Genomic DNA, 16,121 nt, shown 5'->3' with positions numbered 1-16,121 from the left:
ACAGCTGCTTTGTATCCTTTATACAGAACGGCTGTATCTTGCGCTGAGACCTAAATCAGTCAAGTCAGTGGCACTGACGGGTTCAGTGAAAGCGGGTCCTGCGTGTCTCTGACACACAGGATCCACCTGTAATCCATCACATCTAAGTTATAAATTTAGATGTGATGGATTACAGCTCGATCCTGCGTGTCAGAGACACGGAGAACCCGCTGTCACTGAACCCGTCAGTGCCACTAACATGAGGATACAAAACAGCTGTATCTCAAAAAGTAAAAATCTTTTTTAATAAAACGTAATTACAGTTGCACCAAACACACGAATACACATTTTTATTGAAAAGAAAACTAACACGTTTTCAAAGGTGTACATAAACTTTAAAGGCTATCAACACCTATGCAGACATTTTTTATTTAATTGCATTGTATGTATTTTATCAAATAAAACATATTTAAAAATGATTTATATTAAAACTTTTGGACCTTTGGTTTTTTGCAGCTTAAATGTTATACAATACAATGCAAGCTGCTAGATGCCATTCATTGCTCATGCTATCAGACAAGCTTACTGTTGCTCCTGTCTGCAGCCTGTTTCTCTATGTAGGCTATGCAGACCCGTGTAGCTTTTTAAAAAAAATATATTATTATTATTATTATTATTACTATTATTATTATTATTATTATTAATAATAAATGTATGTATTTTGTGCTAAAAAAAACAACACTTTTCTAATTGACTTTTGTGAAAAATGTTGTTTACTTTTTATGATGCAGCTTCTATGATTAAACTATATATAGAAGCTGCATAGCGCTGCTGTAAACCAAATTTCTCAGTCTGGACCACAGCTGCTCCTGTTTGTATCTGTATACAGTGAAGGAAATAAGTATTTGATCCCTTGCTGATTTTGTAAGTTTGCCCACTGTCAAAGACATGAACAGTCTAGGATTTTTAGGCTAGGTTAATTTTACCAGTGAGAGATAGATTATATTTTAAAAAAAAAACTGAAAATCACATTGTCAAAATTATATATATTTATTTGCATTGTGCACAGAGAAATAAGTATTTGATCCCTTTGGCAAACAAGACTTAATATTTGGTGGCAAAACCCTTGTTGGCAAGCACAGCAGTCAGACATTTTTTGTAGCTGATGATGAGGTTTGCACACATGTTGGATGGACTTTTGGCCCACTCCTCTTTGCAGATCATCTGTAAATCATTACGATTTTGAGGCTGTCGCTTGGCAACTCGGATCTTCAGCTCCCTCCATAAGTTTTCGATGGGATTAAGGTCTGGAGACTGGCTAGGCCACTCCATGACCTTAATGTGCTTCTTTTTGAGCCACTCCTTTGTTGCCTTGGCTGTATGTTTCGGGTCATAGTCGTGCTGGAAGACCCAGCCACGAGCCATTTTTAATGTCCTGGTGGAGGGAAGGAGGTTGTCACTCAGGATTTGACGGTACATGGCTCCATCCATTCTCCCATTGATGCGGTGAAGTAGGGCTGTGCCCTTAGCAGAGAAACACCCCCAAAACATAATGTTTCCACCTCCATGCTTGACAGTGGGGACGGTGTTCTTTGGGTCATAGGCAGCATTTCTCTTCCTCCAAACACGGCGAGTTGAGTTAATTCCAAAGAGCTCAATTTTAGTCTCATCTGACCACAGCACCTTCTCCCAATCACTCTCAGAATCATCCAGATGTTCATTTGCAAACTTCAGACGGGCCTGTACATGTGCCTTCTTGAGCAGGGGGACCTTGCGGGCACTGCAGGATTTTAATCCATTACACCTTAATGTGTTACCAATGGTTTTCTTGGTGACTGTGGTCCCAGCTGCCTTGAGATCATTAACAAGTTTCCCTGTGTAGTTTTCGACTGAGCTCTCACCTTCCTCAGGATCAAGGATACCCCACGAGGTGAGATTTTGCATGGAGCCCCAGATCGATGTCGATTGACAGTCATTTTGTATGTCTTCCATTTTCTTACTATTGCACCAACAGTTGTCTCCTTCTCACCCAGCGTCTTACTTATGGTTTTGTAGCCCATTCCAGCCTTGTGCAGGTCTATGATCTTGTCCCTGACATCCTTAGAAAGCTCTTTGGTCTTGCCCATGTTGTAGAGGTTAGAGTCAGACTGATTAATTGAGTCTGTGGACAGGAGTCTTTTATACAGGTGACCATGTAAGACAGCTGTCTTTAATGCAGGCACCAAGTTGATTTGGAGCGTGTAACTGGTCTGGAGGAGGCTGAACTCTTAATGGTTGGTAGGGGATCAAATACTTATTTCTCTGTGCACAATGCAAATAAATATATATAATTTTGACTACGTGATTTTCTGTATTTTTTTTTAATATAATCTATCTCTCACTGGTAAAATTAACCTAGCCTAAAAATTCTAGACTGTTCATGTCTTTGACAGTGGGCAAACTTACAAAATCAGCAAGGGATCAAATACTTATTTCCTTCACTGTATGTGTGTTAAAATTAGAAAAGGAGAATAGAAGCAGATGGTTTATTAGATCGCAGAACTACAGCTTAGGTTTTATACTATTTGATTTAGGCTCTGTTCACATTTCCGTCGGTCCTTTCTGTTGTTCTGCTCCGTCAGATGAGCAGAACAAGGGAATACCGAAAGCAACGTTTCCGTTGCACCACTGACATCAATTTTGGCCAACGGAACCCATTGACTTTAATGGGTTCCCTCGGCTTTCCATTTGGGTGTCTGTGGATTTACCAGAAACAATACCGCAGCATGCAGCACTATTGTTTCTGGCAATCTCTACCGGTACTGCAATGGAGGCGACTGAGGCCCCTAATGGAGCCTCCAACGCAGATGTGAAAAGGCCCTTACTTTAAAGAGGCTCTGTCACCAGATTTTGCAACCCCTATCTGCTATTGCAGCAGATAGGCGCTGCAATGTAGATTACAGTAACGTTTTTATTTTTAAAAAACGAGCATTTTTGGCCAAGTTATGACCATTTTTGTAGTTATGCAAATGAGGCTTGCAAAAGTCCAAGTGGGTGTGTTTAAAAGTAAAAGTCCAAGATCTTACCTGCAAACGCTGATGCTGCTGCAGAATCAACTGTAGCCTCTGGTGCCGATGTGTCCGACACGATGCAGGACCTGTGAGTGACGTCACAGATCTGCACTGCCAGAAGCTGGGCGTTCTGAAGAGAAGTGGATGATACTTCTCTTCAGAGCGCCCAGCTAGTAAAAGTATTAAAAACGCCCCGATGTACGCACATAATACACGCCCACTTGGACTTTTACTTTTAAACACACCCACTTGGACTTTTGCAAGCCTCATTTGCATAACTACAAAAATGGTCATAACTTGGCCAAAAAAGCTCGTTTTTTAAAAATAAAAACGTTACTGTAATCTACATTGCAGCGCCTATCTGCTGCAATAGCAGATAGGGGTTGCAAAATCTGGTGACAGAGCCTCTTTAATAGCCCAAAACATAATTTATCAGCATAGGGCCTCATGCACATGACCGTAGTTTTCATCCGTAATTATAAATCCGTAATTACAGATGAAATTGCGGACCCATTCATTGCTATTGGCCACGGACACCTTTCCATATACTAGTATATAAGGATGTGTGTCCGTGATCCACAAAATATAGAACATGTCCTATTCTTGTCCGCAATTTTAGCACAGACTTGCCTATAGAAGTCCATTGTGGATGGCTACAGATGTGTATCCATAGCCGTTGGACCTGTATTTGCGGACAGTAAAAACCCTTACAGTCGTGTGAATGAGGCCTAACACGATAAAAGTAACACTGTAAACATAACACTGTAAACATTCTTGTCGACAACTTACTTTAAAATAGTAAATGGGTCTTGTTTCATAGGTTGACCCCAGATAATGTAATGTGACTAGTTCTTTATGTGTTTCTTTTATTTGATCCATCCATTCATAGATCTGCAAATCACAAACAACCAGATAACAATTAAAATCATTGCTCTAAAGTTGAATATATCTTCTTATTGGAAACCCGAGCGAAAGGTACGAAAAACCAGTTTTCTTCTCATATTTATCCATGATTGTCTATGAAAAATATCATAGCAAAATACCCACACGTGATATGCAGAGGCGTAGCTAGGGTTTTAGCACAAGCGTGGCGAAACATATCTTAGTGGGCCCCAACCCGGTGGGCCCCCTCAACGCATGTAACATGCAGGATCGAGATGTAAGCGATCACATCCAAGGCTTCGTTCACATCTGCGTCCGGGTTCTGGTCATGGGTTCCATCAGACCTATCAATAAGGGATCCCATGAACTGAAATCGAAAGGAAATCAGTTTTTTCGGCGGAATCAATAGCGTAGTCGACTACAGAGCCCCGACGCAGATGTGAACGAAGCCTAAATTCATAACTTAGATGTGATCGATAACAGGTACAGTAGATTCTGGGTGTCAGAGACACGCAGGACCCACTGCCATTGAACCTGTCTGTCCCGCCAGCCTTGACGGACTCAGGTCTCTGTGCTAGATACAGCCGCTCTGTATACATGATAGAAAGCAGCTGTATCTCAAAAAGTTAAAATATTTTTTTTAATAAAAACGAATGAGCAATTTGCACAAAATACACTGATACAGTATATAACCCCCATAATCCCTTCATATACCAACAATCATCTGTTACTGTATATACAAGCCATCATCCCTTTATATACCAGCCATCATCCCTGTATATAACCCCATCATCCCTGTATATAACCCCCTTCATCCCTGTTTATACCAGCCATCATCCCTGTAAATACCAACCATCATCCCTGTTACTGTATATACCAGCCATCATCCCTGTATATAACCCCTATCTTCCCTGTATATACCAGTCTGGCTGGTATATACAGGGATGACGGAGATTATATGCAGGGATGATGGCTGGTATATATAGAGATGATGGCTGGTATACACAGAGATGATGGAGGTTATATACAGGGATGATGGTTGGTATATACAGGGATAATGAAGTTTATATACAGGGATGATGGAGGTTATATACGGGGATGATGGCTGGTATATACAAGTCTGATGGTGGCTATATACAGGGATGCTGGCAGTTATTTACAGGGATAATGAGGGTTATATACAGGGATGATAGCTGGTATATAAAGGAATGATGGCTGGTATATACAGAGATGATGGAGATTTAATATTCAGGGATGATGGAGGTTATATACAGGGATGATGGAGGTTATATACAGGGAAGATGGAGGTTATATACTGTGATGATTGTTGGTATATACAGGGATGTTGGAGGTTATATACAAGGATGATGGAGGTTATATACAGTGATGATGGCTGGTATACATAGGAATGATGGGAGTTGTATACAAGGATGAAGGGGTTATATACATGGATGATGCCTGGTCCAGCCATCATTACTGTATATAACCCCTATCATCCCCATATATAACCCCCATCATCCCTATATACACCAGCCATCATCTCTGTACATAACCCCATTATTCCTGTATATACCAGCCAGTATTCCTGTATGTACCAGCCATCATCACTGTATATAACCCCCATCATCCCTGTATATACCAGATGGGGGTTATATACAGGAATGATGTTTGGTATATACAGGGATGATAGTGGATATATACAGGAACGATGGGCGTTATATACAGGGATGATGGAGGTTATTTACAGGGATGATGGGGGTTATATACAAGGATGATGGTGGTTATATACAGGAATAATGGCTGATAAATACAGGGATGATGGCTGGTATATACAGGGATGATGGGGGTTATATACATGGATGATGGGGGTTATATACTGGCATGATGGAGGTTATATACAGGGATGATGGGGGTTATATACAGGAATGATGGCTGGTCTATACACTGATGATTGCTGTTATATACACAGATGATGAGGGTAATATACGGGGATCATGAGGGTTATATACATGGATGATGCCTGGCCCACCCATCATCCCTGTATATAATCCCCATCATCACTGTATAAAACACCCATCATCCCTGTATATAACAACCATCATCCCTGTATATACCAGCCATCGTTCCTGTATATAAACACGATAATCCCTGCATATACCAGCCTGGCTGGTAAGCACACCTCCCTGATGGATAAAGTTGGGTGGTATATACAGGGATGATGGTTGTTATATACAGGGATGATGGGGGTTTTATACAGGGATGATGGGGGTTATATCCAGGCATGATGGATTGTTCAGCCATTATCCTTGTATTAACCCCCATCAGCCCTGTATATACCAGCCATTATCCCTGTATATAAACCTTAATTATACCACTTCATCCCACAGGGAGGGGTGCTTACTCACCCTCTCCTCACACGCAGGCTTCTTCTGCTCCTGACGGGCAGCATTAGAGGTGTGCTCTAGCAGACGTGCCTGGCGTGCGGCACGTCTACTAGCTTGAATAATAATACAGAATTGCTGCACCGGTCATGGTGGGGGCAGCAGAGTGGCAGGCCCCACCATGTCGATGGGCCCTACTATCTCAGTGGGCCCGGAGCTACCGCCCCCCTGCTACCCACCAGCTACGCTACTGGTGATATGTATTCTTTATATCAGGTCTGACATGGTTGCGATTATCAAATACAAAGTGGCTCTTTTATGAAACGCCCAGACTCCTTAAGCTAAGTTCACACGTAGCGTAAACACTGCAGAATTGACAACAGTTTTTTCTGTGTGGACATTACGCAGCGTTTTCGCGAGAAAAATGACATGCTGCAGATTGAGAGTCCGCACCGTAAATCAATTTCCACACTTCTTTTCTGCATATTTCTTTCCGCCGCATGTGCATTGTTCAAATCTCATTTACCTTGCTGCTACTGTAATATTCTGCAGGATGTCTGCACAAAATAAAGGTCGGAAATATAGTTTTACTGCAGTTTTTGTGGCAGTTTTTGGCTCCGTTTTTTCTTCCTTTTGGATCAAACTTCTGTCTTTGGCTTAAAAGAATTAGCCACAAACTGCTTAAAAACTGTGTGTGTGGGCGGCTGGCCTTAGGGTTCAGTCACATGTGGCAAATTTTGTTGCCGAAATTTCTGCGACTGAAAATCAGTTACATTTATCTGAATGGAAGTAGAAGAAATCCATATACCTGCTGCAGAAACAACCACATTCAGATGAACAGAACTGATTGTCAGTCCCAGAACTTTTTGCAACAAAATCTGCCGCTCGTGACCGCACCATAAGGCCTTGTTCATACAGTGCTGATTTGCAGCAAATTTTCCAACCATTTTTTTAAATGGACACTAACTTTTCAAACAATGTATGCTAATCTAATAGTATTTCTGATATATATAGATCAACTTTGTGGGCCCCTCCGATAGCCCAATGGCCAACCGTGACGCGATCGCAGGGTGCCAATAGTTGTCATGGCATCCTATAGGCCTCAAGGAGTCTCCCAGGTCTGCCAACTTTGTGCTTCTATTAATCCCTACCAGAGGACTTTACTATGCGATATTATATATACTCGTATACCAAAGCTATATTGCTTGCCAGTGTAAATCTCACGGGCCATCTTTTAGGCCATGTCTCTGGTACGGCCTAAAAGGCATATAGCCAGTGTAATCCTTGTTAGGCCTCTGGCTGCCATGGCAACCCATCGGCGGCCCGCAATCGCATTTGCAGGCTGTCGATGGGTAATTAAGGTAGCCTCCTAACTCTGTAAACCACTCAGATGTCGCGGTTGCTATTGACGGTGGCATGTTAAACGGTCGCGATCAAAGTAAACTTCAATCGGATTGTTAGACCAGGAGCATCGCTGTCATCAGGCAGCCAAGCACTCGCTTCGGCCTGCCTTGGACACCTGTGCAGGACATAGATTAGGCCGCTATGAAAAGGTAGTAGTCTAGCCTAAATCCTATTAGTGAGCGCCATGAAAAGGCGTTTTGGTGGTCACTAACGGGTTAATGTGCAAAAATAGAAAAAATATCAAATGTAAAAAAAAACAAAAAAACCTGTTCCCATTCTTTTTTTTTTTACAATATAATGTTATGTAATGGTATATTCACACACTAGAGTAAAAATGTCCGAAAATACGGAGCTATTTTCAAGGGAAAACAGCTCCTGATTTTCAGACGTTTTTTAAGCCACTCGCGATTTTCGCTGCATTTTTTGCTGCGTTTTTTTACGGCCACTTTCGGAGCTTTTTTCAATAGAGCCTATGGAAAACATCTCCAAAAACGTCCCAAGAAGTGTCCTGCACTTCTTTTTCACGGCCGTTTTTTTACGTTTTTAAAACGGGCGCGTAAAAACAATGGCCCATTGGAACAGAATGCCGTTTTTCGGCCGATTTTCGGGCGTTTACGGCTCGAAAAACGGCCGAAAACACTCTGTGTGAACATACCCTAACCCACACGGTGAACGCTGTAAAAAAAAGATTCAAAAAACGCCAGAATAGGTGGCTTTTGGTCACCTTAGCTCAAACAAAAAATGGAATAGAAAGTGATCAAAAAGTCGCATGTACAGATGCAGCCGTCTTTATCTTGACTTTTAACACATTAAAGGGAACCTGTCACCAGCATTTCACCTATTAAATCAGCAATACCTGGTGGTAGTGGGTGAAAAATAATTTCCATATAACCTATAATTGTCTTTTTAGTCGGCTCTGTAGCTTTAGTATTCAGTTTTTTAGTGATCCAACAGCATATGCTAATGAGCATAAAAGAGTCAGATCTTTGTTTGAAAAGAGTAAAATCTTCACTCCCCAAGTCTTTCCGAGTTTACGCCGCCTCTTTACTTTTGATTGACAGATCCTCGCCTTCCCCCATCACACTAAATCCTGTGGTTTTGCATTGATGTCCACTTCTGGTGTATGCGCACAAAGGGACACCGGATTATTACGATAAAAAGCGCAAAATGTTTGCAGACCGTTATTTACAGTTGGAGGAAGAGTTTTGAAGAGGGGATAACGGCAATGAACTTTTGATAGCAGCGGCCAGTGAGGGATAAGTAAAGTTCAATAGGTGAAATGCTGGTGACAGGTTCCCTTTAAATACACAGTGGCAAGATCCTTTAACTTGAGTTTTTCAATGACTTTTCAATGGCTTTTGTTGTGTGATATCACGCTGCAGCAAGTTATCACAGTCAAGATAAGGATGGCTACATCCATACCCTAAACCTAGAGCTCAACCCACAAAATATAAGCCCTCACACAGCTCAATTGACGAAAATATAAAAAAGTTATGGCTCGAAGACAGTGGTGACACAAAACAAATTCTTTTTAATAATTTGTTTTTTCTTTGCAAATGTAGTTAAACATAAGAAAAATATAAAAGTGGTATTACTGTAATCATATCAACCCGTAGAATAAAGTTAACATGGCGTTTTCTACTGCACGATGTATGACGTAAAAACAAAACCCGAAAAACAATGGTGGAATTGCTGTTTTTTTGCCCATTTCACCCAACAAAGATTATTTTAAAACTATAACTAGTCCCACAAAAACAAGCCCTCATACAGCAATGCCGATGTAAAAAGAAAAAAAAAGAAAGAAATGAAAATATAAAAATTGGCTGCGTAGAGAAGGATTTAAAAAATGTACCACAAACGGGCCGTGGTTTAGCGGAAAAGGGCGTAGTTTGCTGGAAAGGGGCGTGGTTTAAAATACACCATGAAGCACCAAAAAAGTGGCACAATATTTTGGTGCAAAATGTTCCACATTTACTAATGCTGTCTTACAGGTAAACAGCAAAAAATAACACCAGGTAGTCACAAAATAAGCTATACCTCCCTATGACAAGCCATGCCCCACCCCCGCTAAACCATGCACCCTTTTCAGGCCACTTTTAAAACATGTCTAGTGAGGTGCAAACATCAACATTTTGCCAACATTTTTACACTTTCTAAAGACAGTAGTAAATCTGCCGCAATAAGCCAAATCAATAGTGTTATAACGAAGAGAAAAGTGTCTAACAGGTCATGCAAGATGTGGCAAAATTATCATTTTGTGCCTGCTTGGTCTAAGGTTACGCTAACTAACTATTAGGCTGGGTTCACACACCCTATCACTAGCAAGAGGATATGTCAAACAATGGGGTATCACAGCACCAGATGCAAGATAATATGAGTGCAAGCCTCAACAGAACCTGATCCAAAGTCCTTTGATGAAATCCAAACAAAGAGAGACGTGGCAGCACATCCAATTATTGCAACTTTTCAATCCAATAGGACCTTTCACAAGCATGTTCATCATGCTTTGTTTAGATTGCACTACCAAGAGGGACCTTGATTATATTATAAAAAGCAGCAAATTCTACCTGGACTGCATTTCTCGTGTTATTAGGTGTTTTTCATTCATTTTATTCAACAATTTTAACCCCTTCCCACTGCGACTAGTTTTGACCTTCCTGACAGAGCCACATTTTTCAAATCTGACGTGTGACTTTATGTGGTAAAATATTTTGAAATGCTTTTACCTATTCGAGCGATTCTGAGAATGTTTTCTCGTGACACATTGGACTTTATGATAGGTGTAAAATTTGGTCGATACATTCAGTATTTAATTGTGAAAAACACCAGAATGTAGCGAAAAATTGCAAAAATTTGCATTCTTATAAATTTAAATGTATCTGTTTGTAAGACAGATAGTAATACCACACAAAATGGTTGCTAACTAACATTTCCTATATGTCTACTTTAGATTGGCATAATTTTTTAAACGAGAAAAAAATATGAAGAAAATCCTCAGCACATCCAGATTGGGGAATATAAAACTAGCTTTATTTTAACATAGGTTAAAAGTCCAAGAGGACACAGGTAGGGTGTGTTACTTACTCATAGCATAACGTAACAGGTTTTACACGTGTTTTAAAATCAACTATAGCCAATCCTGACACATTCAAATAAATAAATAGAGGCAGTACTATCACCGGTTTCATAAACTGATAAATTATACACTGAAACCGTAGTGTATAGAGTTTAGTCTTGAGCATTGAGTATCAAATTACAACTTATTATACATTGCTATTTGGAGAAAAATGCAAATATAAAATATGTATGAAAGATGTCAAGAAAATACAGAAGAAATCATTGTCTATAAGGCTGGATTCACACGAGCTCATTACGTATTTCGTATTTATACACTGCAGGGGGCCGGGCTCCTAGCATCACACTTATGTACGATGCTAGGAGTCCCTGCCTCGCTGCCGGACAACTGTCCCGTACTGTAATCATGTTTTCAGTACGGGACAGTTGTCCGGCAGCGAGGCAGGGACTCCTAGCATCGTACATTAGTATGATGATAGGAGCCCGGCTCCCTGCAGTGTGTTCGGTCCGGGACTTGCGGCCGAAATACGTCCGTCCATTACAGACGTAATGAGCTCGTGTGAATCCAGCCTAACACTGAATCGGGAAAAGGTAGGAATACACAACTAAATTTATCTAAATATTGCTATAAAATACAACATTAGATATGCACTATAAATATTATTCGTTCAAGAAAAATTATATCTAACGAAAAATAAGCAAAATGGGTGGCCTAATACAACAAAAAAAAATTATTGCTTAAAACCCAAAAGAACAGGAGAAGAAATGAAGTCATAATGTCGCAATAAACTGTAACTTTACAATATACAAATGTCATATGCAAGAAATAGGAAAATTAAAACTGTAGGCGTTGTGCATGATAAATGTGAATATTAATTGGGAACTAGAACCCCCTTGTAAAAACCCAAATGGAACAAATGTATAGGCCTCGAAATTGATGTTTATTTGGGAAAAAAAACCTTAGTAAATATTTATGTATTGTTAATTGTTACTATTTTTTGTTCATAGAATAGGGAAATAATAACAAAAGTTGTTTAAGGAAGAGCCTATATATAGAGTATGATTAATAAAGATAAAGGAGATCTCCTCTCCAATTTAACCCCTTAGGATAACGGGTGTCCATCTGGAGAATCTAAAAGGCTTCCCTATTGGAAAAATGTCTCTTCCAATCACCCCCTCTAGGATCTTTTTAACCAGTTCAATACCAAAGAATTTGAAAGGTTCTAAGGAGCTGTGGTGTTTATCAATAAAATGTTTGGCGGCTCCAGATTTTTTGGAGAATTTTTAAGTATATCTGAGATGTGTTCTGCTAAACGCGTTTTAAGTTTTCTGGTTGAGCAACCTATATAATTGAGATTGCATGAGACACATGTGATTATATACACAACATGGTGTGTATCACAATTGATGAAATAATTAATTGTATGTGTTTTATTGCTTGGTAAAATACATTCTTTGGTTTTGGTACTGTATATGCAGACATTACATCTGTTGCCACCACATTTAAAGAAACCCTTTTGGGATAACCACATTTTATTGGTGGAACTGGCTATGTATAGGCTAGGTGATAAAATGTCACCTAGGCTTTTGCCTTATTTGGCCACATATTTACAACCTGAATTTAAAATTTCAGAAAGAATGGTATCCTGGTTTAATATGGGAATATATTTTTATATAACAAAATTCCAACCTTTATTCCACATCCACATTTTATAGCCTCTAAGTGACAGTATTTGCTCTAAATCATTACTTTGTGTATAAAATGATGAATCGTCTAATCATGCTCTTCTAGTTCTAATTAATTCTCCCCGCAGTATCTCTTTAACGGTGTGACTGGGGTGACAGCTAGATGCATGTAAAATGGTGTTACCTGCCAAAGGTTTGTGATATAGAGAGGTGGAAACACCTTTTTAATAGTGTCACTGCTTAGAAGGAGGTCTAAGAAGGCAATTTGAACTTTAGATGTATGAAAGGTGAATTTTAAATTCAAAGTATTGTCATTAATGTAGCTAACAAATAGTGGTATTGACATTGTGTCTCCGTCCCATACCAAAAGCAGGTCATCAATGAGGCATCCATACCATATGATAGCACCACCAAATGGGTTAATTTCAGAATAAATTAATTTTTCATCCCATCAGGACATGTATAAATTGGCCAGTGAGGGGGAAAATTTTGGGCCCATTGGTGCTCCTTCAATTTGTGTGTAAAAAAAGTGTTATCAAAGCTGAAAAAATGATGATTTAAAATATATTCAATTGACATTAAGGTAAACTCCTGCGATTCTAGGGTGTATGTGCTATATTTCTGTAAGTGGGATTCTGTGGCATGACATGCCAGGTCGTGGGGAATGCAGGAATACAGTCCCACGTCATTTACTATCTTTCCAATAACCCGGACATCACTGAACCAAAGGTTGTAACAAATTGTCTATTCATGCACTTAAGTTTTCATTGAGGGATCCCATACCTGATATAATTGAGCGTAATGGGCTGAGAAAAATTTCTTTAGGAACCTTGGGAAATCCATGAACAATGGGCATGACTGGGAACTCTGGTAAAAGATATTTAAGTTTTTTGTCATCTAGAACTCCTAAAGCTACAGCCTCTTTGAGTAATTTATGAAGGGATATGGCAGTTGGATCAGACGATAAAGTACGATATGCTTTAGTACTGGATTATAGATCTGTTACTTGATTTTTATAAATACCAGAATCCAATATTACTACTGCTCCCCCCTTGTCAGCTTTACATATAACAATGTTCTTATTATTTTTAAACTGTCATTAGCAAAAAATTCTTCTTTTGTAAGATTCTATCTCTGACTACTTGAATTAAATTTAGTGTTTTTTGACCGGGTGGGTTTTGTCATATAGGGATTTTAAATCTCTCTCTACGCAAAATTGGAAATCATCCAAAATACCAACCCTTGATTGGGTGGGATAAAACTTTGGATTGGACATCTTATAACCAATTGTGTGAGTATCATCGTATACAGGTACATTGCTTTCTTTATACAAATCAATCAGATGTAATAATTATTTTTGTTCTAAAAAATTTAGATGAGTAAATTCATTATCAGAAAAAGCGCTTTTGTCTGAACCATGGCAACAGATTTCATGGGGCTAGGTGTTGAAGAAGTTGAACAATCTTCAGTGTCCATATTACATGGAATTTCATCTTGGGAGTTCAATACTCGTTCACCTTCAAAAAAATGTTTATTTGCTGTCAACAGACAAGAAAATTAATTTACATCCAATATAGTTTGAAAAAGATTGAATTTTGCTGTGGGTACAAAATTAAGTCCCTTTGAAAGAACATTGATTTAATTTTTGTTTAAGATTGTGGGCAATAGAATAATGACACTTTTGTTGTGAGGGTGTCTTGCTATGTTGGTCTTTTCCTCGTTTGATATCTTTTTGTTCCTCTGCCTCCTCCCTCCCCTTCATATTTGTTTTTTGAACGCGTGATCATAGTACTATATGTTGGTGGTATAGATTTTTTTTGGAGTGCTGGCCTCTTTATCTGATTCAATGATTCATCTGTGTTGGAATCAGACGTATCAGCTTCAGTTGAAGAAAAACTGACTTGAAGGTCTTGTGAACGGTCTTTATTTCTAGCAGATTTATTTGGTTTTCTCCTTTTGAGAATGTCCATGATGACTGTTTCCAATTTAGTGATGTTATTTTTGACTTTGCTTTGCAACATTTAAAAATCTGAGAAATGTGCATATTTTTCAAGGGACACTTCTGTGTGTTTAATTTCTGTTTTGATTTCATGAAGTCTCACTTCTTCATATTTGACAATCAATTTGATAAGATTTTTTTTTTATTCAGAGGCATCTCGCAGGGCCGCCATCAGGGCAGTGCTACTAGTACTCCCGACAGGGGTCCGGCCACATGGATGAAGAAAAGGGGCCTGCCGGGCTGTCGTCGCCCCCCCTCGGACTGTCGCCCCCCCCGCAATGCTCGCTGGCCCCCCTCGCAACGCTCACAGGCCCCCCCTCACAACGCTCGTGCCCCGCCCTAGCAACGTTCGCGGCACCCCCCTAGCAATGCTCGCGGCACCCCCTGCATACATGTTGTAGCTTCATGTACTGGACGGGGAAGATGCAGCATGTGCAGAAGCTCCGTGTGGAGATCCTGCCCCCCAGCTCCTCTACACTGCCGACCGGACCTGCAGGCTGGTGAGTTTTTCTCCCCTCTCCATCCTGCTTCCCATTCCACCTGACCACATTTGTAGAATGCATAAAGTATGTTAAAATGTTTTTTGGTATTTTTTAATTTTCCTAGCGTTTTTTTTTGCCGTGATTTTTGCAATCACGGCAAAAATGACGCAGTTTTGCCGTGATTATATAAACATCGCGGCAAAACCACGTGATTTGTGCCACAATTACGAAAATTGCATAAAAAAAAGATACAAAACATGAAAAGTGCTGTTAGGCTAAATTCTCACAGTGCGGTCAAATTACGTTTTTGCCGCGATTTTGCAATAATTGTGTCATAGAAATGGGATTTGACCGCACTGTGTAACTAGACTAAGGCCTTATTCAGATGGCCGCGTTCGGTCCGTGACATACGGAGCGTGTATCGGCCGTATTTCCCAGGCTGACCACAATTCATGGAGTCGGACTCCTAGCATCATAGTTATCAATGTTGCTGGGAGTCCCTGCCTCTCCGTGGGAATACTGTCCCATACTGTAATGATGCTTTCAGTACGGGACCGGGGACAGTATTCCCACGGGAAGGGAGGGACTCCTATGATAATAGATAACTGTGATGACAGAAACCCGGCGCCCTGAACTGTGGTCAGTCCGGGAAATATGGCCGATACACGGTCCGTATATCAAAGACCGAATATGGATGTCTGAATAAGGCTACTTACTTGTCTCCTGTTTTTGGTGCAGATTGCGCACTGAAAATTCACTACAAATTACAATATAAGGCCTTATTCACACAAACGTGTATTATGTCCGTGATACGCGCGTGAAAATCACGCACGTCGCACGGACCTATGTTAGGCTATGGGGACATTCAGACTGTTAGTGATTTTCACGCAGCGTGTGTCCGCTGTGTAAAACTCACGACATGTCCTGTACTTGCCCGTGTTTCGCGCAGCACGCACCCATTGAAGGCAATGGGTGCGTGCAAATCGCGCACTGCACACGGAAGCACTTCAGGGTGACGCGCGTTATTCGCGCTACAGTTGTTAAAGAAGTGAAGGGAAACATAAAAGCCCCTCATTCTTTACTGTTTCGTAACATCAAAACAGAGTGTCATAATGATGCCGGCTGCGCGAAAATCATGCAGCCACGCACCATATACACATGCCACTAAGAACTTTTGCACGTG

At 40.2% G+C, this 16,121-nt stretch overlaps 1 protein-coding gene across 1 annotated transcript in view; it reads right to left on the bottom strand.

The window, feature by feature from the left end:
* Positions 1-16,121, bottom strand: part of LOC142656348 (carboxypeptidase O-like) — a 54,632-nt gene that overhangs the window by 20,805 nt on the left and 17,706 nt on the right. Inside the window, exon 5 of the mRNA XM_075831254.1 lies at positions 3,819-3,920. Within this exon, the coding sequence (XP_075687369.1) occupies positions 3,819-3,920 (102 nt within the window). The remainder of the gene's footprint in view (positions 1-3,818; positions 3,921-16,121) is intronic.

This window comes from Rhinoderma darwinii, chromosome 6, assembly GCF_050947455.1.
Source record: "Rhinoderma darwinii isolate aRhiDar2 chromosome 6, aRhiDar2.hap1, whole genome shotgun sequence".
Classification (NCBI taxonomy): Eukaryota; Metazoa; Chordata; class Amphibia; order Anura; family Rhinodermatidae; genus Rhinoderma; species Rhinoderma darwinii.
The sequence above is the reverse complement of the archived record's forward strand: the minus strand, read 5'-3'. Positions and strand labels throughout refer to the sequence as shown.